The 23,772-nt window shown below is 40.9% G+C and overlaps 3 protein-coding genes across 7 annotated transcripts; 1 reads left to right on the top strand and 2 right to left on the bottom strand.

The window, feature by feature from the left end:
* Positions 1-423: 423 nt before the first annotated feature.
* On the bottom strand, positions 424-9,677 carry olfml2ba (olfactomedin-like 2Ba). Its single transcript, XM_079672919.1, has 8 exons — positions 9,281-9,677; positions 8,908-9,171; positions 8,533-8,640; positions 7,745-7,870; positions 6,601-6,829; positions 5,186-6,145; positions 2,075-2,251; positions 424-1,523 (listed from the first exon to the last, which is right to left on the bottom strand). Exons 1-8 carry the CDS (start codon positions 9,440-9,442, stop codon positions 910-912), a joined length of 2,640 nt encoding a protein of 879 aa, XP_079529045.1. The 5' UTR covers positions 9,443-9,677; the 3' UTR covers positions 424-909.
* A 131-nt stretch (positions 9,678-9,808) lies between these two features.
* On the bottom strand, positions 9,809-17,433 carry LOC307034171 (torsin-1A-interacting protein 2-like). Of its 4 annotated transcripts, none has more exons than XM_079672942.1 (9): positions 17,296-17,433; positions 16,282-16,359; positions 16,056-16,157; positions 15,285-15,347; positions 15,077-15,181; positions 14,128-14,223; positions 12,967-13,104; positions 11,484-11,645; positions 9,809-11,294 (listed from the first exon to the last, which is right to left on the bottom strand). In XM_079672942.1, the coding sequence occupies exons 2-9, from the start codon at positions 16,316-16,318 to the stop codon at positions 10,531-10,533; spliced, it is 1,467 nt and encodes a 488-aa protein (XP_079529068.1). In that variant the 5' UTR covers positions 16,319-16,359; positions 17,296-17,433; the 3' UTR covers positions 9,809-10,530. The 4 variants fall into 4 exon arrangements, with proteins under 4 accessions (XP_079529068.1, XP_079529070.1, XP_079529069.1 ...); XM_079672944.1 differs by having other exon boundaries at positions 16,056-16,154; XM_079672943.1 differs by lacking the exon at positions 17,296-17,433 and adding an exon at positions 17,116-17,189.
* LOC307034156 (uncharacterized protein) lies at positions 17,365-21,826 on the top strand. 2 transcript variants are annotated; one of them, XM_079672926.1, is made up of 9 exons: positions 17,365-17,498; positions 17,912-18,034; positions 18,134-18,307; positions 18,827-18,925; positions 19,120-19,182; positions 19,280-19,414; positions 19,544-19,660; positions 19,765-19,815; positions 19,911-21,826. In XM_079672926.1, exons 2-9 carry the CDS (start codon positions 17,965-17,967, stop codon positions 20,765-20,767), a joined length of 1,566 nt encoding a protein of 521 aa, XP_079529052.1. In that variant the 5' UTR covers positions 17,365-17,498; positions 17,912-17,964; the 3' UTR covers positions 20,768-21,826. The 2 variants fall into 2 exon arrangements, with proteins under 2 accessions (XP_079529052.1, XP_079529051.1); XM_079672925.1 differs by having other exon boundaries at positions 17,434-17,635.
* Positions 21,827-23,772: the final 1,946 nt, after the last annotated feature.

Here is a 23,772-nt window from a genome sequence, read left to right as displayed (position 1 = left end):
GGTATATTCCACACCACGGCGTGTACCATCCAAAAAGGCGTAAACTGAGGGTGGTTTTGGATTGTGGTGCAACTTACCAGAGCACATCACTGAAAGTCTTCTCCAGGGCCCAGGTTTAACCATCAGTCTTACCGGGGACATAGTCCTGATCATCGACGAAAATGCTCCAAGAAATTCCTAGTTCATGGGACGAATAACGCAAGTCTTGCCAGTTGTGTACGACAAGTGGAAGTACAAACAAAAACCAGCACATTCTGTCGACCCATCACGAAACTGATACTGCTGGTCGAGTCCCAAAACGAGCTCTAAAATAGTATTTTTGTTGTCTATAATACCTCAAGTTACATCCTTTAAAAAAAATCACTGTTTGTCTGTATTCATATTTTCTGCCTGGATTAGATTAGCCATATAAAAAAAGACATGTTTAAGTATTTCCACATTTTATTGCAGTCTCCTCTCAACAGTCTCCCAAGGAGGGAATAAGTGCTTTCACAAGACAAAGGTCAACGGCAAAACCTGTGATATGATCATTAAAACAGGATCTGTGGCATATGATGCAAAGGAAAAGGAATACAAAAAAATGGGGAATTGTTAAGAGTATGCTTTTATGTGTTTGTGAGTTATTTGACCCAAGATACAAAATAGTTCTGAACCCTTTCTACATAGTTTAGCTCATTGGGCTTTTTTACAGAATTGCAGTATATACATTACATCTTGATGCATTGACTGAGGAATCAGACTTAGGGTTAAACAATCTTGATGGGAACAAAACAATTGTCTCAAAATACACTTAAGTATATTTGTACATTTGACCCCCCGTTGTCTCCATCATGAAGGCCATCTGGACTGATCCACAATCCATTCAAACCATAGAGTTAACTTTTTAAAATAACTACCATCGACCCCGTATTAAGGGTCTACAAAGGCAAACTTTATGTTATATGTGACCTGGTGTCCATTGTCCCACGCGTACAAAACCCCCTCTTTTGGATTGTAGTCAATCTGCGTGGTGTAGGTGTAGTTGTTGGTGAAGGGCATTCTGGGAGTCATCTGAGTGTTTGTGTGCGTGTCGAAGGCGTATTCCAGTCTGGCGTCCCTTATGTTGTAGCTGTCAACAGCGTACAGGACGCCGCACACGATGAAGCAGTTTCCGTAGTGGTTTCTCCTGAGCCCGGTCCTCCAGGTGGTCTCCCTCTGCATGCTGAGGTCCGAGGGGTTCAGCCGACTCAGAACGACCACTTCATGTAAGAAGCCCTCATCGTCCAGAGCCGGGTAGATGATCCACAGGCCGCTTTCATCTATGGCGAAGTCGACTTCTGAATGACCGCGCCACTCCCCCAGCGACGACGTATCTCCCACCAGAGCATCGTGCAGCATCGTCCAGGTGGCCACGTATCGCAGACGCAGGTCAAACTTGATGATGTCTCGGGAGAAGGCGCGGTTGTAGAAGAAAGCCCCGTTGTAGACCACATGGCCAGTGCCGATCCAGTTGTAAGGAAGCTTGTATGATTTGGTAAAACGTCCTAGAAGGGACCAAGAAGGACGGATAAACATCAGATTTATTAAAGGTCCTCTATTTATACTGTTTTTCATCAATATATTATAGGTCTCAGATATATACAAAACATGTCTCTGAAGTGTTTGGCTCCAAACACCAAACAGATCATTGCAGCATTACCCATAATCCCCTCTGTTTCAGCCCTGTTTCCAAAGTGCTGATTCTCTGTCTGTTACTTCAGATGAAAATAAGGAGCCCCTCCCCATGCCCTTTTGAGAGAGATTTGGTTAAAAAGAACACAATGGTGCTCTAGGAGGGGATTCAGGTGATAAGGGGGGGGGGGGGGGGGGGGGGGTACCTTGGTTGCTGATTGGCTAATGGTTACACAAGCCAAAAACATTTTATGACATCATAAAGTGGCCGAAATCTGATCAGCTCATTTTCAGACAGGTTTTTATATAAATGGATCAGGACAAAAAGTGAGCGAATCTTTTTTCCTGAAATGTCAGAATCAACACAAGAAGATAAGATAAAGATAAAGATGACTTACAGGTCAACACAAGACCAGGCTCTTACCTTTTTTGAAAACCTCCAGGTTGCGGAACTCCAGCAGGTTATTCCCGTAGTAGAAGTTAGTGACATATATTTTGTCATTATCCGACTTTGGATCCTTCATCCAAGCTCCTTCATTCCTGCCAAAGGTGTTGTGAGTTACTGGTTCGGAGATGGTCGCCAAAGTGTCCTTACACCCTCCTGCAAAGAGACACAACAAGTGAGGATTTAGAAGCAAATAAACATCATTCAGACGTACGTCACAGAGTCTGAAAATAATTAGAGGCTTTTATTTTAACCAGCTTGGATGACAGGGAGGGTGAGGTTGCCACTAAAACACAAAGTCTAGATATTCACAGAACAATATGAATTCATCTTTCAAAAAAAATATGGAAAACTTTAAGGATCTTTCCATTTGGTATTTCCATCGAATCAGAGCAAATGTTAACAAGAAAATTAAAGGGGTTCTTAATGTTTGGCAATATATTTGGCATTAAGATGTTGTACAAAACATTCACAGATGTTTTTTTAAGCCACTGGCATTGTGGCTTTAGAGTTAGGAATGTTATTTGGTTATTTGGTCTGTCAGTCCACCAATTGACTGAAAAAGTAGTTGGAGGATAGCCAAGGAATTATTTTCAGACATTTGTTTCCCAAGAGGGGAAACATGCTAACTGCTAGTTTCCCATGACTTGTTCTGGCACTAATATGAGGTTGCCATTACAGTTTTTTAAAATAAATGTCTTAATAATAATTGGAGAAACTCCCATAACATGAATAGTTGCTAGGAATACGAAGCCTGCTATTTTCTGTATGTTGCGCAGGCTGTACTTGTGTAGTTTTCCTCCCCTCCTGTATATTCTCTCTTCTCCCTGTCTTCTTCACAGCTAATCAGCAGCTGATCGGTATCTGCCTGTGCACCTGAGTCTGATGGCTGATTGGATCCTCTCACCCTCAGCTGGCCTATCAGCAGCCAGGGCCGACCATAAAGGAGGCACCCAGGAAGTCTTCTCGCTCTCTCACCCTGGGCCTGTTGCTGATTGAGGAGCCTGCAATTGACTGCCTTGTTAAGAAAGTCATTATACTTTGTTTGTTCTGACCTTTGTAAATGTGTGTTGAGAGGTGGGGGAGTTAGGTAAGGCCCCAAGAGGACGCATACGGTAAAACGCATAGGATTAACGCAAATGCAAAAAAGCTTCCGTCCACACGCAATATTCACCGGATAGTGTCTGTCCACACGAGACAGCTCCGTTTAGCTCCAACCGCTGGAGAAGCTGCAGTACATATTCATGAGCCTGTACGTGGCGCTGTAACTTCCTCCACAAAAGCAGCGAAGAAGCATGGTTGTCATGGGCCGTCTCTCAATTGCGAGGATGCTTGCTTGGTAGCACATGTCTTCCGAGTCACTTCTTCAGAAGCTAGGCAAGAATCCTTCCTGGCATTTGGAAAACGAAGAGTGGAACAGGCTAGCAAGTGTGCAGGTGTGCGTCATATGAGAGGCCCCGCCTTACATTTTCCGCCACAGATTTGGGGAAATTGGTCCGTGCGCAAAGCATTGTGGGGATTTTAAGGACGCGAAGTCTACCCATGTGCAGCCTTGAAATTACCCCCAAACCAAGGACGCGGCCTTGTTGGAATTCCAAATATGCTGGAGATTGGAACAGTCCTTCGGCGGCACTCGATGACGTAGTATCCTTGAAATATTGGCTTGGAAGCCGGTTTCCTCGCGATTGAGAAACGGCCATGGTTGCCCTTCTGTTTATTCTCCGCGGTGGGGGCCGAGGGAACCGGGCAGAGTTTTTCACCAGTCAACGTGTATTAAAGTTTAAATCTTCCGGACAAAATTATAAAAGTCAACGGTCTTCTTTGTTATTTATTTAGCTTTTAAAACAAATGAATAACGACTCTATATAATATAATAATAAAATACACGGAGCCTCTCTTTTTCTTCCCTCTCTTCGGACAGTGTCAGTGTCTGTCTCATGCAGCAGCGGATCCAGTAATGAGTGACCCGACAGTAAAATAAACATATTTATAACTAGTTTAGGTAGTTTGAGAGGTAATTAAAATAGCTAAGGGAGATGATTTGACTTGAAGTGAGTGTTTTGCTCCGTTCACCGCTGCATCACAGCGGGAGGAGCTGCAGGTGAGCAGAGCTGCGTGTCTCCGTCCTGTCAGATTAGACTTCACTCGCGTTTATGTCCATATCGAGAGAAAGATAAATAATCTGAATTCAGTGTGCAGTTTACTCTGACGCGGGGTTGAGCAGCAAGGGTGGGGAGAGGCGGGGCTATTGCCTCATCATTATCAGAAAATGATCGTATAGCCTATAGGTCCTACACACGGAGCCGTTGGACCCCCCCCAGAGCGTTGCGTATGCCGTGCTATCCACCTTGGGACCCGTTATCGTTTCCGCAGTTTTTTACTGTCATATTCGGTCGTCCTAGTGTGACAGAACGGTCTATATGACACTAAACAGTAACGCAAACGACCGTTTTTGTCCTCGTGGGACCGGGGCCTAAGTCTGGGGTACCCTGTACATTTCTCATCACGTAGGTAACTATTCTGTTTTGTCCAGTTCAGAGTAGTTTAGTTAGTGAGGGTTTGAGTTTTGGTTTCAAAGGATGGATGTAGAGATTTGCCTGGTTTGTTATGCTTATTTCTTTTGTTTGGCACAATCTCCTTTGACTCCTCCTCCTCACACAAAGAGTATTTCTGTTAAACTTCTGTTCAGTTAGGTTGTTCAAGGAATAAACCTTTTGTCAAACTTTACGCTGACTCCCTCATAATTATTGGTTGTTGTGTGTTATTGTCTCCAGGTCCCCTAGACCTTAGTCGGGACGTAACATTGGGTTTATGACCAAATTCCTACAAAAATAGTGGCATCCCCAGAATTCAGTTTTAAGAGCTGATTAGTGTGCTAGCATGCATGCTAACCCACTACACCAAGACAGTGATAAAAAGTGTACCCGCTTAAAATTAGTTTGTTAGCATTGTGAACATGTTAGCACTTAGCTCAAAACACAGTAGTACAGTATCACAGAGCTGCTCTCATACATTTGTGTAGATGTTTCCTTTAAAAGTGTGGATGAATAAGGTATTGCTTACATTATTCAACATAAATAGTCAATTTACCAGGTTGTTTTGGGCGAGATTCCTCCTGCCTTTGCATTGGCTCTTCTGATTCTGGGATTCCATGCTCCCTCTCTTCCTCTTCCCAGCTAATCTTGTATTTCTGTCTGCCTGGACCAGCCTGTCTTGTACTTGTAGTGGTCGTAGTGGTGGTTGTGGTGGTAGTGGTTGTTGAAGCAGAGGTAGTCCCAGGTGTGGTGAAAGGCACAGTAGTTGGGGGAGGCAAAGTCATCAGTCTCTGTGTGGTAGTCATGGCTGGAAAGTAGATGGGTTGAGTTTCTTCTTCTGGTGTTGTGGTAGCAGCCTGTGTGGTGGTAGCCGGTGTTAAAGCTATTGTGGGGTTTGTTGCTGCTAAAGTTGGGGCAGCACGAGTTGTAATGGTCATAGTGGAAATGGGACTGGTAGTTGAAGCCTCTGTGGTGGGGTTTGGGGTGCTTGAATGAGCTGCAGTGCTACCAGGTAAAGTCAGGATTTGGTCTTTCACCTCCAGGGTAGAAGTTCCCACCATTTTGGTTAGTGTATCTCTTGTGGTTGTAATTTGAGACGGTTGTGTTGGGTTCATTGTAGTTTCGGTTGTTACCTTGGCAGTGGTGCTTAAAGAACTGTTGCCAGGTTCAGTCATCAAAGGGATTGTTTGCTGAGTGACTCTTTGAGTTGTTTGAGGTGCAGTGTCTGCCGTCTTGGTTTTTTGTGTGGTAGTAGTCGGTCCAAACGTGATGGTTCTTGTTGTGGTTCCAATGGCGCTGGGCAACTCGTACATTTTCATTTTTGAGGTGGGCTCAGTTCCTTTCGGTTTATTAGATGGTTTTGTTTCTATGGAACTTTGTGAAGGACCTGTTGTCTTTGGTCGAGATGATCGTGGTCCTGCTCTCGTCTTTGGGCGCGGGGGTCTGTGTTGAAGAAGATTCTCCTCAATGAAGAGGTTAACGGCTCCATCACCACTGAATCCATGATATTCAAACACTAAAAAAGGGGAAAGGAACAGATGTGGTGAAATAATCTGAGCAAAATGAGAAATGATTTTTGTAAAGTAATCTGTGTCTGGAATCACAAATCTGTTCAAACAAACAGTTAGAGCCACAGTATTGAACCCATTCGTAAATAGTTGCAGGGCATCTGTATCCAGCAGCTGACAGATGGCAGACGGTTTAGAGAAGCACTAAGCTTTTATGTTCTGACATTCTCTGAAATTAATTAATGTAATGTGATAATCCATCCAAACTATGATCATGTTTCATGGTTAGCAGTGTGTGGACGTATAAGGGGAATTCTATACTTTACCTTTTAAGGAAAGCTGTAACTGGGATGATCACATTTACATCTTTCCATTTTAATATGCAGATTTAAAAATATAATTTTGAGTTTTTTTCTGCTTTTAATCCATAGCATTTAAGCCGACTAAGGGGGTCTGTACTTACAGTTCTCTCCGGGATCCCCGTCATCCGCCACCATCGGATCTGGCTCAGATTTATAAAAAGTCATTCCTCTGATGATCATGCCGTTGGGGCCGGTCTTCAGCACCTGAGCAGCCTCCTTCTTAGCCGGGGTTTTCAAGGTTACCAGAGGTTTGACCTCAATGATCTGAGTAGAACCATCTGTCTGTAGAAAGGACGGATTTTCCCCAATAAACTGCTCCTCATGCTTTTCCTGTTAGTGGACAGATGGATACTGACTTAATATGAGGCGAGAACAATTCAAACTAAAGCATTAGCGTGAGACCAATCGGTTTGATTAGATGCCCTCTACATGTTTTTCAATATCAACAAACATTTTACTAAAGAGTTTCATGAGAGTTAGATGCACTTTAATGGTTTGACCTAGAATACAGGGGAAAATACTTAAAACATGATTAAGATACTTTCACAATTAAATACACTTATAATATACTGTTGACAATGCACTTGCTTGGCAAATTAAAGCATTTTACTATTACCAAGAAACTATATCAATATTGCATTTGCAAAACATGAACCAAAATGTCAACTTTGGAATACTGAAGGACCCTCAACAACGTCAAATGACTTTATTCCAAAAGCAAATGTATTTATTTGATTAAAGGGGCCCTGGGCCTATGAAATAACAGGGCAAGAAACAGGTACTCTGACTATTAGAGGGACTATAAACAAACCAAAATATTCGCCACATTATCTGGACCAATTTATTTGGAAGACAATTTGAAAATCCATGTTGTAGGTTATACTCATAGGTTATACTTTATCATGCCATGTGCTCAACTGTGGCAAGAACAGTAGATCAAACTGCAAAAGTAGGTCCAAAAAGTATGTTTAAAACTGACGTTTTGGGTAACGCTCCTACAATTGACTTTCTTCCAAATAAGTTTGGTTGGTCTGGGGTTTCGTATTCTCGTTGATCTCCATTGGACCTGACCTTCATTTGCAGGATTGTTGTTATACTTTATTGTCTTTGTATCAATGTTCTGGCTTTAACTTTGTGATGTTTTTTTTTAGTGTCTTGGTCTCTCTTAAGAAGGACTCTGTGTCTCATTGAGCTTACCTGACTGAATAATCAAACCTAACCTGGATATGCAGTGGCCTTGCTCACCTCACTGAGTCTCCTCGTGTCCTGATGTTGTGGCGAGGGAACAGTTGGAAGGCTTTCAGTCGCTTTTGTCTGGATTGAAGGACTTTCCTGGGGCTTCACCTCATCCACATGGTTCAGAGACACGGCCTTCATGTAGTCATGGACACATTGAGTTATTAACAGTTATAATGTACATGTTTTTGAATGAGAAAATAGGCTGCAATGATTTCATGTATATGTTGCCTGGCTAAAATATCTTAAAAAACACTTTTTCAAATGTCAAACAAGGCTGAAACTAGTAAGATTAATCATAGATGTGCTTGATTTATCCATTAATTGTATCACCTACGTATACAGATGTGTTTCACATGCCAAGACAAGTCTGTGAAAAGAGCAATTTCAGAACCAAATGCAGCGATTGGCCTGACAGTTTGTGCAGTGTTGTTTTCCCTATGTCAGGCAGACTAAGAGTGACACATACAAAACATTTTCCATGCAAATATAGAAATGTTTTGGACAAAGTTGGACAAGCTCTGGCCAGCTGCTGTTTGAAGTTGTGAGAAAACACCTAAAAGCATGGTATTTTTTATTCTAATCTAGTCTTCAAATCAAGTTGTCCAAAGAATAATATATCTATTGTTTTAATGCAATGTCCAATAACATTTATATTAAATTCTGACAAGGGTTTTACTGGACATACTGAGTCCAGGAGTCACCTAAACGCACCTGCTATCCCCCCAGTTTGTGTGAATGTTATACCAACATATTTGCATTGCTATTTTCAACAAAAATGCACACCGTTACTCTACCTTTTCCATGTTGTCCATGCGATCCACTAGCTTATTGGTAATCGAGTGCAACTTCAGTAGATCCATCCCATAGAAGGAGCCCTCCAGCAGCTCCAGGATGGTGGAAAGCTAAAACGATGAAGTGGATTCTGTCAAAAGGCTTTACTAATTCAGACATGACATGCGTAAAATAGGTTTATGCCAAGCCAATCCAAACTTTCTGGATCAAGTGTGGGACTATCCCTTCCTGAATTTGATCTAACATGATATTCATAACTCCAGTGATCCATAACTCTATAGAAACCAACAGGTGGGCTAAACAGCAGCTTTCAGCCTGGGCGCTGCAGCGTGGGAACATATTTGTATCGGTGGGGAATGGAGCAGACGACACTTCACCTTGACATTCTCTTTCCCCGCCTCTCTAAGTCTTTTCAGCCTGTATTCCCCCTCACACGGGTTGACTGCTGACGGAGGAGCGATGCAGGCGCACTTGCACTCTGGTCCAGATGTGATAGTCTCCACGGTGTAGAAGTCCTGCGCGGTGGCGCTCCCTTCTTCTATCCGCCGGCAGGCGCTCCTGCTCAGGGGTCTGACAACACATTTACACCGACAGTCAGCGCCTTCCGAGAGGGCTTTCACTTTGTCATAATCACCCAGCAGCTACAAAGAGAAGAGCAGGAATGTATTTTCCAGCAAGGTCAATCAAAAACTTTTACGAAAGAAATTATAAAATGTTCATAGAACAAAGAACATTGATATTTCCTCCTACCTTAGACAGGATGCTCTCCTGGCCAGCGATCTCCTCCTGCAGACCCTCATTTTGCTCTGCCTCGAATTCTGACCTGGGATCTGCACCCAAGATCTTTGGCGCTGCAGAGCACCATGGAAAAAACGCACAGCACATGACGATGATAATGCATAACTTATACATTGTGAGGCTCACAGAGCACCGACAAAAAGAAAGAAAAGTTGCAAGTATGCAAGCAGGCACAGCCTGTTGCAAATCACTTTAGCTGCCAACACGACTGCATAGCCTACTTCTGACTTCAAAATCAGACAGGTGTATACAGAAAAGCCATCAGACTGAGGGATTAAGCTTTATAGCGCGAGGCCATCCTGTCCATCGTCGGTGATCGCAGGTCAGTGTGGAGAGAGAGCAGCCGGCATCTGCAGCGGAGCGGCGGCAGGAGGCGGACCTGATCCCCGCGAGGAGGAGTTCAACTGCATCAAGCCACCTCTCTGATATAAAACCCAAATGTGAATATCAATAACAAACAAAACACCAAACATTTGAAACTCATCTCGATTTGTTTTAATGATTCAACTTAATATGTAAGGTCTTCAAGCATATTTCGAGGTCAAATACAAAGTAACCTGGTACATAGTGATGAGATTCCCAGCAGCAAAGTCTGAGCTGTGGTTCTGCCGCCCTCTAGCTGCAACACGGTTCATTACAGTGACAACAAATCAAGTATTTGAAATTACCTGTTTATTTGCACTTTAAGGCACATTCAATGTTTGCAATTATTTCGAAGACAAATCTTCCTGTAGTGTGACACATGTAAAGGTATATTAAAAAATAGATTCAGTTAAGGCATGTGGTGCCATGTAGGTTTGAGGATCGCAGAAAAATACATTTGTAGTGAAAAAAAAAAAAAAACCTGTGTTGTGAATCAGAAAGAAAAGCGCCGTTTAATCAACAAATACCCGAGGTGAATCGCTTCTTATTCAACAAGCATTCAATCCAATTACATTTTATAAGATTAAAGCACCACAGCCTTATTGTCAAAAATGTTGACCCCAATTTATTTGACAAATAACCAATAACATTATCTTCATAATATTGTAAATGTCTTATTTCTTCTTGATACTTTCATCTGTGTTGATATTTAATATAAATTATGCAAAAAACATTTCGGTCTTTAAAACACTGCTACTAGCCTCAGAATGTCACGCAGTGAGACATGTGGTGATATTTGAGTGCTTAGACTAAAAGTTCAACAGTGTCTATGTATTCCCTTAGCACCCTTTAAGTTCAATCCTTCTCTCTGCCGCCACAGGCAGGATGAGATGAGAAATACGACTCCACAGTCCACTGTACTTGTCGAGGTCCATCCTGTCGAAAGCTACAGGATGGCCGTCAGAGAGGAACTTCTTCTGGAGATGGTCGTCCACCATCTCCTCCACATCAGACAAACGAGCCTCTGCAGGGATCTCCTCTCCCTCCCCCAGCAGCACTGTGAAGATCAGACAGGTCTTCTTGTAGGCGGCGTTCTCATGGTCGCAGTAACGATAAAAAATAAGCGTGGAGCCCGGGGGCAGCTCCTCGAAGCGGTTAATGACTGCTACGGGTTTGTCTCCTTCGAAGGCTCCTTGGAGCTTGCTGTCGATGTCCAGCTTCACCTGGTCGCTGTCTTGGCTGGCTCTGCTGGCTCCGTCGATGTGGAGGACGGAGGCGTTGAGGGAGGTGGAGAAGGCGGCGGCCAGGCTCTTAGCCAAGCAGGTTAGAGTCCGCTCAGCCCCGTGTCCCGCGGTGAGGATCAGACTCACCGGCTCTGTGGGCTGGGCCGTCATCAGGTGCCTCAGCAGGTGGATCTTGCTCCTGTTCCAGAGCACCTCACGCTGGTTAGGGAACCGAGTCTTTACTTTTTCCAGCTGCCTGAGGAAGATGTCTATCTGCCGCTCATCCTTTTTCGGAGGCGGCGTCTCGGGTTCGTAGAAATGTTGTCCCACGATGGCCACACATAACACGGCTAAAGCTAACATCAGGTGGATTCCAACTCCTGTGAAGAGAAGGCACATGTGTTGTGTCAATGAGTTCTTAATAAGTTACTCAAAATTGTGTGTCAAAAAATACATGCAATGTCAAAAAAGACAATCCCTGAGAAAGTAAGGTCTCGTGTTTTACTTTTGTTATTTGCTCAGTTAGTAAACCCCCAGTGACACTAAAAAGGAATAAGAAACAAGGTTACCTCCAGGATTTCCCTTCACCACTGGAACTGTAGCTTCGGCATCGTCACTCTCCTCAGCGTTCGGGCCGATGGTTTCAATATGTTCCTGAGGACAGTCTTCTCTCTCCGGTATATCCTCTTCCTCTTCAGGAGCTAAAACTGCCTTCGTGACGCTTCGATCGTCTGACAAATGAGGAAAAAACAGGTTAAAATGTAACTAAAAAGACACCCACACAGCTGATTAGGGACGGGTACCGAGCCCCGGTCTTAAACGGGCCCCGGGGCTGAATTATTAAAGACCGTGGTACCGTTAAGCTCCGACGTTATCGGTCTTTTTATCGGTACTGGAGACATGGAAAAGATATATATCATATGTATTATTGCTACACAAACATTATATTGCAGTTTTAGTTTTGCCAACTCCATTTCTATTATGCAAAAAGAAAGCAAAATGCGTCTATGATTATTTTCGATCTCTCTCCCCCGCCTGCTTGCGAGGGGGCGGGGCAGTTTACACACGCTCTGCTGGATGCTGGATGCAACACACACACACACACACACACACACACACACACACACACACACACACACACACACACACACACACACACACACACACACACACACACACACACACACACACACACACACACACACACACACACACACACACACACACACACACACACACACACACACACACACACACACACACACACACACACACACACACACACACACACACACACACACACACACACACACACACACACACACACACACACACACACACACAGAGGAGATGGCGGAGAGAAGGCGCTCCGAGGTGTGGTTAAACTTTACCCGTCTCGATGCTTGTTACCAAAAGTGCAATAAGAGTTTAGCATGTCAGGACGGTAACACGAGCAATTTGTCTAAACATTTAGCAAAAGTGCTCCACATCCAGACGGAGGAATGCACCTTTTTTGACTGTCTTTCTAGTAGCTCTGTAGCCCCATCCACGAGTAACGTTTCCACGTCAGGTGTTATGTATGCTAGCATCAACACACGGAGTTAACTCAATGATACAAACATGGGTTAATGATTAGAGGAAACTGAGTTATTTATTTTGTTAAAGTTTCAGCTATTCTGTTTACAGTTCTGTCATCACATTATTTAATGCGATTTTTTAAAACATTGTTGTTTCTTTTGATGTGAAATATTATGTATTTTATTTAAATAAAAAGCAATGTTAGTTTTGTTCACAATTTGTTAAGTTAATTTATCTTGTTTTTTTTCTCCAAAAGAACCGATAAAATTACCGTTAAAAGACCGGACCGATAAGCGGTATCGATAAAAGTAGTAGTACCGTTAAAACCTTAACGATACCCATCCCTACAGCTGATAGTCACTTGGCAGCTATACGTCATGCTTCCTCACTGGCTTTATCTGTTGTGTAAGACTAGGAACGACAAGACAACAGCACTTGAAAGTTATGGAAAGATAGAACAATAATCAGACTCACTGTCTCCAGCTTCAGGATGTGTGTTGTTAGTGACTGGGCTTTCTTCTCTTGGTCCATCTACTTGGTCGTCCTCTCCTTCACTGAGAGTAGGCGGGCTTATCGTTTCTGATTCTTTTTTCTCCCCAGTGTGGTGTTCTCCTGGAAGTAGGAAAGATTGACATACTCGGCAATGTTCGAGTCAGTTTCTTTACAGTTGCATTAAGAGTGTGGGGTATAACAGTGTGATGAGAGACTCATTATTTAAGACTGGAAAAGATATCAACTTTTAGCTCAAACCTGAATGTAGCAAGGGCATTAGCACTATTAAGCAGCTACTGAATAAAGCACTACAAGCAAATACCAACACCATACTACGACTGAAGGTTTGTATAAAAACATCCACAACAAGTGGAGGACCCTGGAGCTTGCAGTAGGAAAAACAACTGCTATAAACAAAGCAATCGAATAAACACATGCCAAGGATGGTTAAATCAATGCAGGTTACCTATTGGCTAGCCTGCAGTGATTTGTGTGGGTCATTTACCTGTTTTGAACACATAGCTATAATTTTGCAAACCAATTACAAAAGGAAACCTTGAATGTTAAACACCTGAACTTTTGAAAGAACATCCATAACATTCATCTGGTTGTAACTTATATATATATATCGATATTCCAATACATTTTATATAGACTATTCTGCACTATTTCTATTATATTCTATTTTATTTACTTGCACTATTTTTTGTTTTATTTTATTGAACTGTTGGAGGAGCCTGCGACCTCAGAATTTCATTGTCATAACTACACTGTAGCTATATACAAAGCCTTGAATCCTTGAATGTAAAACATATGCAACCACAGAAAATATTATTGCTATTACGAAGCAAAAAAGGACTTCAGCATTTGTATATCATATTTCAGCAATATCTCCGAGATGATTTTTTAATGGCAAATGCAAGTGGGAACGTCACCTCATTGCACATAATGAAACACACTACAAGTACTTCATAGAGCACGCAGTAAATTGACTATAAAAAGAAACACTTTTACACACTACTCCTAATGGCACTTGTTAGAGGTTTGTTTCAAGCTTTCCCAAAAGTGAGGAATATGTCTCTTAACGTGTGACTGCAATGGATAATGAAGTCAGAATGACTTGTTATGACCAGGAACACTCACTGGACTTCTCCTCAGCTGTTGAGGTCGGTTGCTTATCAACACAACTTCCTTCATCAGCCTGAAGTGATGTGCCTTCATCTGGAGCCGCAGCACTGTCTGTAGACAAATACAGAAATCAATTGTAATTGTATTGTAAATTATTACATTGCATTTAGCTGACACTTTAAATAATTGTTATATGAGTTATAGTCTAACTGGACGTCTAATGTTTCAAATCGCAAAGTACTATAAGGTCTGGCAACAGTTTCTGTCCTACTTTGAGAACGAATTCTCTGACATTAAAACAACGTAGCCAACCCCCCCCCCCCCCCTTTTTGTTTTTATTTATTTACGTTTTAATTTTTACTCTTGGTGATTTAACCATGTAGTTTTTAATTTAATAGTTTATGTTTATTTTTTATATACCTATTTTGTATCTCTTCTGGATGTCAATTGATATTTTGTATACTTTCTGTTTGAGCTGTATTTGAGTGTTAAGCGCTGCTGTTTGTTATATGTGGAAAATCAATAAAAAATATTTGAATAATAATGTTTGAAATTCCTACCTAACCTGACCCGTTTGATTTTCATTCCAGATCTGGTATATGTTCAGCACCGTTTGCTTTTTCTTAGCATACTTTTTGCATTAAATTCATTTGCAGATCCTTCCGATTGATTGTTGTAGATGACACATTAAGACTGACAAACTACTGTGACAACATCGGGTTCAGTGCAGAAACGATACTCACCATGTACACACTACACAGTGTTTTACGTCAGAAATGTTTTTCTTTTAAATACTTTTGGAGGAAAATAAACACTGACATGGTGATATGATATAAATAAAACCCTAATGCATGGTTTTTACATTAGAGACCATATGATTAGCACAGTAGATGCATAAACCCATTTGTAAAATACAAATCGATGACATCAATTCATTACTTTTGACGTTGCTTGCGCATTTTACCTTGTGAGAGTTGAGGCTTTTTATTTGGATCGGTCACTTCCTGTTTGTCGTCGGATGATGAAACCTCTTGATCCGATGTAGCCTTAGTTTCTTCTTCCTTGCCTCCTGATAAAAAAAATTGGCAATTTAAACTACATTGTAAATGTTTTGTAAATATACTATTCCATTATAACTGATATTCGGACTTTGTCATTTGGTGTGTATGTACCTTCTGTGCGTTTCTCTGCCATGTCTGTGGGTGGAGGCTCTCCACTCAAAGGTTGGTTCAATGCTGCAAGACAGAAAAGTGTATACAGCACTTGTTTTTATTATGCCAATGCCTGAACAGGTTTATCGGTTTTGTTCACATCCTTCTCACATGTTCAAAGTCTCAAGGTATGTAATTAAACTGTCAAAAGGGAGCGGCTAAGGGCAGTCACTTTTTATAACATTCAAATCTTCCCTTGTTATCAGTTTGGCTCCATAACATATCAGGCTTCCAATTGGAAAAAAGCTGTTAGCACTTGAACAAAGAATTAACCTACTGTTAAAAGTCAAAGTTGAAAACATTGAAAAGTCTCTTTTGAGCGCCCCGGGGTTTACTGAATCACATCTGGGGGGGTTCATTTAAACTTAATTTGTTGTGTGCTAGAAGACACTGTAAGCAAACCGATAATAGTTGTTAATAGGGCAGCTAGCAAAACTTGCTCAACAGTAATGAAACTAATTGGAATATATGTACGAATATTCAAATGTAAACTGTTGATAGTCGATGAAAGAGTTTACTGTGCAAATCAAACAGGAATTGGGAAATGATGTAAATGAAACACTGATGATAAACTAGAGTTGTTAGTGTCTAGGTTTGTAGCTGCGGGTAATGAAGCTGAATCTTGTTAGGTGAGACAGACAACATATTAGTTAGTTCAGAGGATGCAGGGACATATTTGGTAAATACACATTACATAATTAGATTATTTTTGACCTTGCTTGCATATCTTACCTTTTGAGATATTCTGCTTTTCATCAGGATCCCTCTCCTGTTTGTAGTTACATGGCAAAACATCACGATCCAATATAGGCTGTGTTTCTCCTTCCTTCCCTTCTGATAAAAACAAATCAATGATGAACTATTGTGTACCGGTAAGTGTAAAAACTGTTGTATATGTATGTAAACATTTTAGCCCACCATAACTAATATCTGGCCTTTGTCATTGGTGTTTCAGTACCTGCTGTGTGCTGGAGGTCTGGGTCTTGCTCTGCCATGTCTGTGGATGGGGCAACTTTACTCGAAGGATGGTTCAAACCTGCATTGAAATAAATTGGTATATAGAAATGTTGTTATTATGGTAAGACCTGAGTACATTTATTAGTTATTGACAGATTAGAAAGTCCAAAGTCTTTAGTGAACCTGCCAACGGGTAGCTTTAATATTCGTTTCTGGTTTCTCAATTGCATTCATTCAATTCATTTAAACATAAACATAGGAGACGACTTAACTTTAAGTGCGTTGGTAACATTAACCTCTACCAAAGGTTGCCTCTTGTAAGCTATGCCCACACTTCAGAGAGAAATTAATGGTCACTTCAGTAAGACTTTATCTCTGGCACTAGCTTATACCTCGTCACATACATATATCTGCTTGCGTTGGAAATGTATCGACAACATTATGCCAATTGTTTGTTATAACCAAGGTCTGTATAAAATAAGTAATAACCTGCCCAGGGACTACACATGTACATTAGCTCAAAAGCTAACTCAGTTGCATTGGTACACAATAATGACTAGTGTGCACACTCCCAGGTAAATTAATAAATAACACGCAAAGCTTCCGATAAGATGAGACAGCACATACAAACACAAACAATTTACTTTTGAAACTCGAAGTTGGAAAAAGGTAATATAGATGTTTCGAGTTCACCGCGAGTTGCTAAATAATACCTGGTGGCCCTACTGAAATTGCTGTAAAACTACCGACATTTTTACGTTAAAATATAGTTAGCTAATTAGCAGCAATGTTAACAGCTTAGCTTGAAACACAACTAACAGAAACCTTTACTTACGAATATTTAAAATTACGTCAACCGTTGAGCAACTCTAGCTAGCTAACGAGTCAACTGACAGAGAGATGCTGGCTTATGTGGTTTACAAAACAGTTAGCAACATCTGCCGTCGTGTAACTTAAATCACCTACATATATGTTTAATAGTTTAATCCAATTACTCATTCTAAAAAAAACGTACCTGTGATCACATCTGTCCAGCAAAACGCTTCCTTATACTTTACGTTACGTCCGTCGCTCTGACAGATCACAACATTCAGGCGGAACGTTCAGCAGTGCTCATGTTTCCATGGATATAAAGAGAATGTGGCGTTTCCGGGCATCAACGGCGTACTGTCAGAAAATGGTTCCCCTAACAACTTACGGGAAGTCCATCGTTTATCCGTATGTGAAAGTCGTATTAACTCTGATGTTTTTGGCATCGCTCTTGTTGTTATTATAAATGGATTCCAGGGTTTCTGAAATTAAGGAGCCTCGCCTTCTGAGGCGATCGGTTAGGCAGTCATCGGGTAACGTTAGAGGTGAACAAACTGGCTGTTGTGACAAAAAGGGTTAGCTCCGCTAGCTTAGCATTTGAAGCTGAAATAAGCTCACTGAAAGTTCAACGGCAAAACCCGTTCAATGAATGATATTACCAACGTTAGCTGATTTAAATTGTGTGGTCGATCCTTAAACTAGGAATAGAGAGGAATGGAGCTGCACTTTTACATGTTGAAAGTTATTTCAAACTTTGTTCAATCCAACGTCCAAGTAGTTGGTTGACTCATTCCCACAATGTATTTCTGATCCTTCTTTAGCATTGGATTTTGAACTGGCACCCAGGGGACCTCTGAAGAGGACCAGAAGAGGAATGAAACCCCAAACTCCTGTTAAAGCTGTCAATGGGTCCAGAGATGAGGAATGTGACTCAGAGGATGAAGGTGGGATGCTCCAAAGTACAGTGTTTGCCTAACGTTAGTCATACATAGTTTGTGCTAGCCAAGTTTGAAAAACTAATTATTTTATTTCCTATATGACAGTATCCCCGAGTAAGAAGAGACTGCTGGACGATGGAGGAGCAGAGGACAGCTGTGGTGATGCGAATGAGATGGAGGTTCAGGAACCTGATGAAGATCAGGACACAGATGAAGACCAGGGAATGGATATTATACAGCAGTCCTCTCATGCCTCTCATCAAGTACAATCAAACCAAGGTTAGGTCTGTTTTTATATTCTTATATTTTCAATATCTCAGTCAGCCAATTTATTTTTTCATCCAATTTAAGATTGAGAAAACAAAATCCTTCAGATGTTCCTTATCCATAATTAACACCCTAGTAGTGTTTGCTTTGTGCAACCAATAGACAACCATTTAAACATTTTTTATAACTATAGTATAGAACTCAAAATAGCTGCAAATTCACAAAGTTATAAACATCAACCAATTTAAAATGAGTTAATATTAACCAGTTATTAAACTTCTTTAAACCTTTTTTCATTATCAACTTTATAATAAAGGGACTCGGTGTTTTAGCTTAGTGATAATCAGATGTAATTCAATTAATACTGACTTACTTTGTTATTATTTAGCTATGCAGGTGCCATCAAATGACAAAGGAGGTTTCCTGGTTTACTCTGATTGTTTTACTATGACGTTATTAACCTATAATTCATAGGACTTCTTTCCACCATCAGATCTAACACAGGGCAGGTTTTCTCTCTTGTTCCTTCAGGCGCCCTTGGAGATATGAATCTATCCCCGTGTGTTGTGCTCAAGGAGCTCCGCAGTCATGCTGTAAATAAAGATGCAGGTTGGATAATAGCTAATAAAGGTAGGAGTGGCTCCTGCTGGCATGGCATGTGTGACTATGTGAATGTTAGTCTCCCTGAGCCAGTTGCACGTTGTATAGCTGCCTCTATATGAATGAGTGAATACTGACATGTATATGTAAAAGCACTTTGAGAGGTCATAAACAATGGAAAAGCGCTAATTAAACGCTGTCCATATATCTATCCCCTTGTGTAGGGCTGAATGAACTCCGCAGTCGTGCTGTACATGGAGATGCAGAACGGATACGAGCAAAGACAGGTGGGAAAAGGCTTGAGCTTCATTCTGCATAGGAAGGATTACATCAATGTCGGATAAAACTAATATGGCTTGTTTGTATTTTCAATGAAATCTTCAGCAAAAGGTCCTGAAGCTCCCGCCAAGTCTTCCGCACAAATCAGACCACCGGTAAACAGACATGATGTACCTTTCCCGAAGATCACCAGCATGGACGAGTACAGGAAGACGTTGGAAGCTAAGGCCAAAAGCACTGGTAAAAAGGACAATTTTTACTCAGCCAGATTTCACAGAATTGAAAGATGCATTGAGCACCTGTCCAATTGATTTACCTCTCTAAAAAACAATCACATTTTTACATTAATATGTTCTAACTCCCCTTTAGGTATACCTGCAGTTAACCATCACCAGAGTGAGTACCGAGCCTCGGAGAAACCCTGCACAAGACAACGTGCGAATAATATCCCAACACAAAAACAAACCGTTCAGCAGAAAAAACAAGGTATTGAAGCCTCAACTTAAAAAAGAAAATCCAGTTATTAGAAACATCAAGTGTAGATTGACATGTTTGGCATTCATTTAATGACATTTCTTTCTTTTTACAAGTGAAAAACAAATCACTTGCTATCAAGAAAAGCACTGGATATTCCTGTAGCGGTAAGATATACACATTTAACGACATCATCAATACACCCAAAGACACTTGTTCTACATTCATTGCAGAACTTTAACATGCTCTTATTTCCTTCCAGGATTCATGTGGGGTTTATTCCGTTTTTTTATTCTCGTGGCGCTGATCGGTTCGGCCGTCTTAGTGGCATGCAAGATCATCCCCGTAATGAAGAAGAATGCAGATGGTAAAACGCACCCACTCAGGCCCGTCAAGCCGGACATCTTTGCCGATCAGCTGTCTCTTCTTCAGGCTCAGTTCCCCAGTCAGCACTCTGAGTTGTGGAGGAGAAGCAAGATCCACTTGGAGAAGCACCTGACAACAGAGCAGCCCACAGAGCCGGTCAGTCTGATCTTTACTGCCGGCCGCGGGGCTGAGAAGACCCTGACCTGCCTGGCTCAGAGTCTGGCCTCCTCGTACTCCTCGGCCCTCAACGCCTCCGTCCTCAACATCGACGGAGCCAGCAGAGCCAGCCAGGAGAGCGATGAGGTGAAGCTGGACATCGACAGCCAGCTGCGAGCCGCGTTTGAAGGAGACAAACCCGCGGCCGTCATTCATCGCTTCGAGGAACTGCCTCCAGGCTCCACGCTCATTTTTTATCGCTACTGCGACCATGAGAACGCCGCCTACAAGCACGTGTTTTTGTTGTTTACTGTGCTGCTTCCTCAAGATGAGATCATTGGGGACCAGAGTCTGAAGGAAGTGGAGGAGATGGTGCTAGAGTACGTCAAGGAAAAGCTGATTGGCTCCAGCAACGGCGCTTCTTTCAACGACATGGACATAGACAAGTTTGGTGGACTGTGGAGCCGCATCTCCCATCTCATCTTACCTGTGGTGTCTGAGAAGGAAGTAGAGCAGAAAGGGTGCCGAAGACTCCAGCTGGTCATCAACGAAGAAGTCCAGAAGAATTCCATTTTGGATCAGCCTGATTCTTCCTAGGACCGTACATTAGCTGAGACAGAGAAGTAACTTGTAAATATAATGTGTGTTGTTACATTTCACATGTAACCTTGAGTTCAAATGTTTGAAGGTTGTTTTAATCTCTCTGTCAGCAGTATAAGGTTGAAGAACTGCTCATGTTGTCCAGCACTGAGTTTTTACAAATGTACAAGCTTTTGAATAAGGATATGTACCATCATTTCATTTCCCAAGTAGGTTATGAAATGCTCTCATCCAGGTTTAGTACAATATGTTTGATTGATTTGTCTTCTCCTTGTTCTGTGTCATTAATTGTTTTAACAGCACTTTGTTCCACAGCTTTTTAGCCCATCTAAGAAGAGTATAGTGAGAGATCAGCGTGGATTACACTTCTTGGGATAGAAAATGTTTGTTTGAGGTGTAGATTCATATTTCTTGTTTTGTATCAAATCTCTCATACAGCTGATGGCTCACATTATATATCTGTTAAATGTCCCCATGGAGATGTGTATCCCATTGTTCATTTAATTTTCTTGGATTTGCACTAAAACCTTTGCTTTAATGATTCTTCTTATCAAGAATGCTGGCTTTTATTGGGATAAATATTTTTAATTCCTTTTTTCCCTTTTTTTCTGATATTTATATTTGTGATATTTTGTCTCTTTCTAGATTGAAATATTTTTTGATAGCTGTATATATATTTTGAATATAAAAATATTTTTCTTTGCTGTCAAAAAACCACTGATGTTTATACAACGTTGTCAATCACAGGTTATTACTGGGGGATTTTAATTTGTATGAATTGAAGTTATTTACAAACAGTAAGTCACAAAATGTGCCTTAATAACTCAAATGGAGAAGGTAAGAACATCTTTGAAATAAATAAGTGATTTGATGCTATATCCTGACAACTTCAAACGTCTCCCTGAAAGATTGCAAAGTTACATTTCCAAATACAGGAAAGTGTTTTTTCTTTTTCTCTTGTGTATTATTCTGATGAATTCTGTTTTGCTCACATGTACATGTGTCTATTTTCAATAAAGATTATTTTGATAACTAGAAGAGTTATTCATTAATGAATTTCACGGTTTGCGCCCAGTTTTTGAATACTAAAAGTCCGACCCTGGTGAAATGTTTCTTTATAAGAGTTGAAGAGCATTGGAGTTTGTTATGTCTACTACAGTATGACTGACAATATTAACCTGCTTTTGTTAATCATTTGTTTTAGAGGGAACGTCCTGCAACACGTGTTCAGTTTCCAGCTTGGAACCAGGAAGTTACAACTGTAAAACACTGCAGGAGTTCAATCATTTATTAAGAGGATAAGATGTAAGACTCAGTACTAAAGACCGCTTATGGATTTAATTTATGATGCTCAAGAGTTAATGCAAAAGTAAAAAACACTTTCAGTAAGAAACAAGGAAGGTAACAGAAGTTGTATCAGTAGCTAATAGCTATGTATTATTCCAGTGAAACTCAAAGTCTTGGTCAAGGTTTACTTATTGTGTGAGTCATCTTACTTGTGGCTAAACATGAGGTGGGTTACCTTCAAAGTCATTTATGAATCATGCATTTTTTGTTTGTTTGGGGGGGGGGGCAGGAGCTCCAACAAGCCGTTTAGGACAGAGAGTGAATACACATACTATACAGAGATGCTGTTTGAGAAATCAATGTGAATTTGGAAAATTGCACAATGTAAATCTATTCTAGTAGACCTCAACAATGGAATTATGATCAGTAGAAATGGCCATGACCTTTAACACACTGTCTTCTCCAATTTGCTTGCGATCAAAATTGCATGATACTCCTCGAGCTGCTGGTGGAGGCCTGTTTGTTCTGACCTTCACTGCCCACACAAATTGAATGTGTTGTCTTATTTTACAATTTGTAAATTGGAAGGCCCAGCAGACTCCCAGGCGTACATGCACTAGCGCTAGTTTTCACTACGTGTACCCCTCATACAGGGACGAGTCCTATATGTAAACATTAAGTCCAAGTGATCTGCATCACTTTAAACCAAAGTGATGCACATTTTGATTATATTAAGACAACTTATATAGCATATCTTTTTTAATTTAAATTGATCAAATTCTCACATTTTAATGTATATGTACTGATCTAAGCATATCCATGACCACAGATACTTCTTAAGACTTTTTAATAAACACAAACTTTATTAACCCTTGTGTGGTGTTCATATTTTTTTTGTAACTAGCTGATGCTCAATCTTATCCTCTTCTTCAAAGTCACTGTCAGACTCAGAATTCTCAGAAATGTGATCCTCACATTCTGAAGCCTCTTCCTCTTCCTCAACATCATCATCAAATGGTTCTCTCTCTTCCAGAATCATTTGCAAGGCCCTCTGAGCAGAGCATCTTTTGGCCATCTTGATCAGTTGTGATAAGGACCCAAACTGGCGAAGCTTTATTTATCGTGTCTTGCCCCAAATTTGCAGTTTGGATAGAGTGGGAAAAAAAGTAAAGATTGGTTCCCGAAAAACAGAATGCGGGAATGTGAGAGCAGACAGGTTTCGGTGCTTGAATTTATCAACAAGCACACACTAACAGGCACTTGAAAATGTGTTCTGATATATGTTCTTCACAGAAAATGAGCCAAGGCCATTGAGTGTGGGTTTGAAACAATTATTTATAATATCATTTTTCTTTAGCTAAATAATGAAAACTGGTCCCACAGACCCGAATAGCATACAAGGGTTAAAGAGTACTATTTAGTAAATGTTCATCTGATTGATTTACCTTTGCCCTTCAACACAAGGGAAAATGTGAGTAATTCGTTATCATTTAATACCATCTTTATTACTGTAATAGTACGTCAGAGTGTATCAGTTGTATCATGAGAGAAGCACATCACACAGTTACTGATGATCTCACCAGTAAAACGTTAAAACTTCCCTTCAGAGGACTTGCCTGGTACGAGGAGATACATAACTACAAATGCAAAAAAAATATCTGAAGTTTGAACGTGCTGTCTGTTTAATCTCTGATAAGAAATGTCAAGGCCTAATT

Source organism: Notothenia rossii, assembly GCF_949606895.1.
Source record: "Notothenia rossii genome assembly, chromosome: 1".
NCBI classification, from domain to species: domain Eukaryota; kingdom Metazoa; phylum Chordata; class Actinopteri; order Perciformes; family Nototheniidae; genus Notothenia; species Notothenia rossii.
The sequence above is the reverse complement of the archived record's forward strand: the minus strand, read 5'-3'. Positions and strand labels throughout refer to the sequence as shown.

Bases quoted from the DNA above. Each gene is read 5' to 3' on its own strand.
- olfml2ba (XM_079672919.1), bottom strand. From the start codon at position 9,442: ATGTATAAGTTATGCATTATCATCGTCATGTGCTGTGCGTTTTTTCCA. The intron at 8,641-8,907 runs GTGAAGTGTCGT...TCATCGTTTTAG, and splicing joins CGGGGAAAGAGAATGTCAAG to CTTTCCACCATCCTGGAGCT. The intron at 6,146-6,600 runs GTAAGTACAGAC...CCCCTTTTTTAG, and splicing joins CGGGGATCCCGGAGAGAACT to TGTTTGAATATCATGGATTC.
- LOC307034171 (XM_079672942.1), bottom strand. From the start codon at position 16,318: ATGGCAGAGCAAGACCCAGACCTCCAGCACACAGCAG. The intron at 16,158-16,281 runs GTACTGAAACAC...TGTTTTTATCAG, and splicing joins AGACCTCCAGCACACAGCAG to AAGGGAAGGAAGGAGAAACA. The intron at 15,348-16,055 runs GTAAGATATGCA...TCTGTCTTGCAG, and splicing joins AAAGCAGAATATCTCAAAAG to CATTGAACCAACCTTTGAGT.
- LOC307034156 (XM_079672925.1), top strand. From the start codon at position 17,557: ATGGATTCCAGGGTTTCTGAAATTAAGGAGCCTCGCCTTCTGAGGCGA. The intron at 17,636-17,911 runs GTGAACAAACTG...ATCCTTCTTTAG, and splicing joins GTCATCGGGTAACGTTAGAG to CATTGGATTTTGAACTGGCA. The intron at 19,415-19,543 runs GTAAAAAGGACA...ACTCCCCTTTAG, and splicing joins AGCTAAGGCCAAAAGCACTG to GTATACCTGCAGTTAACCAT.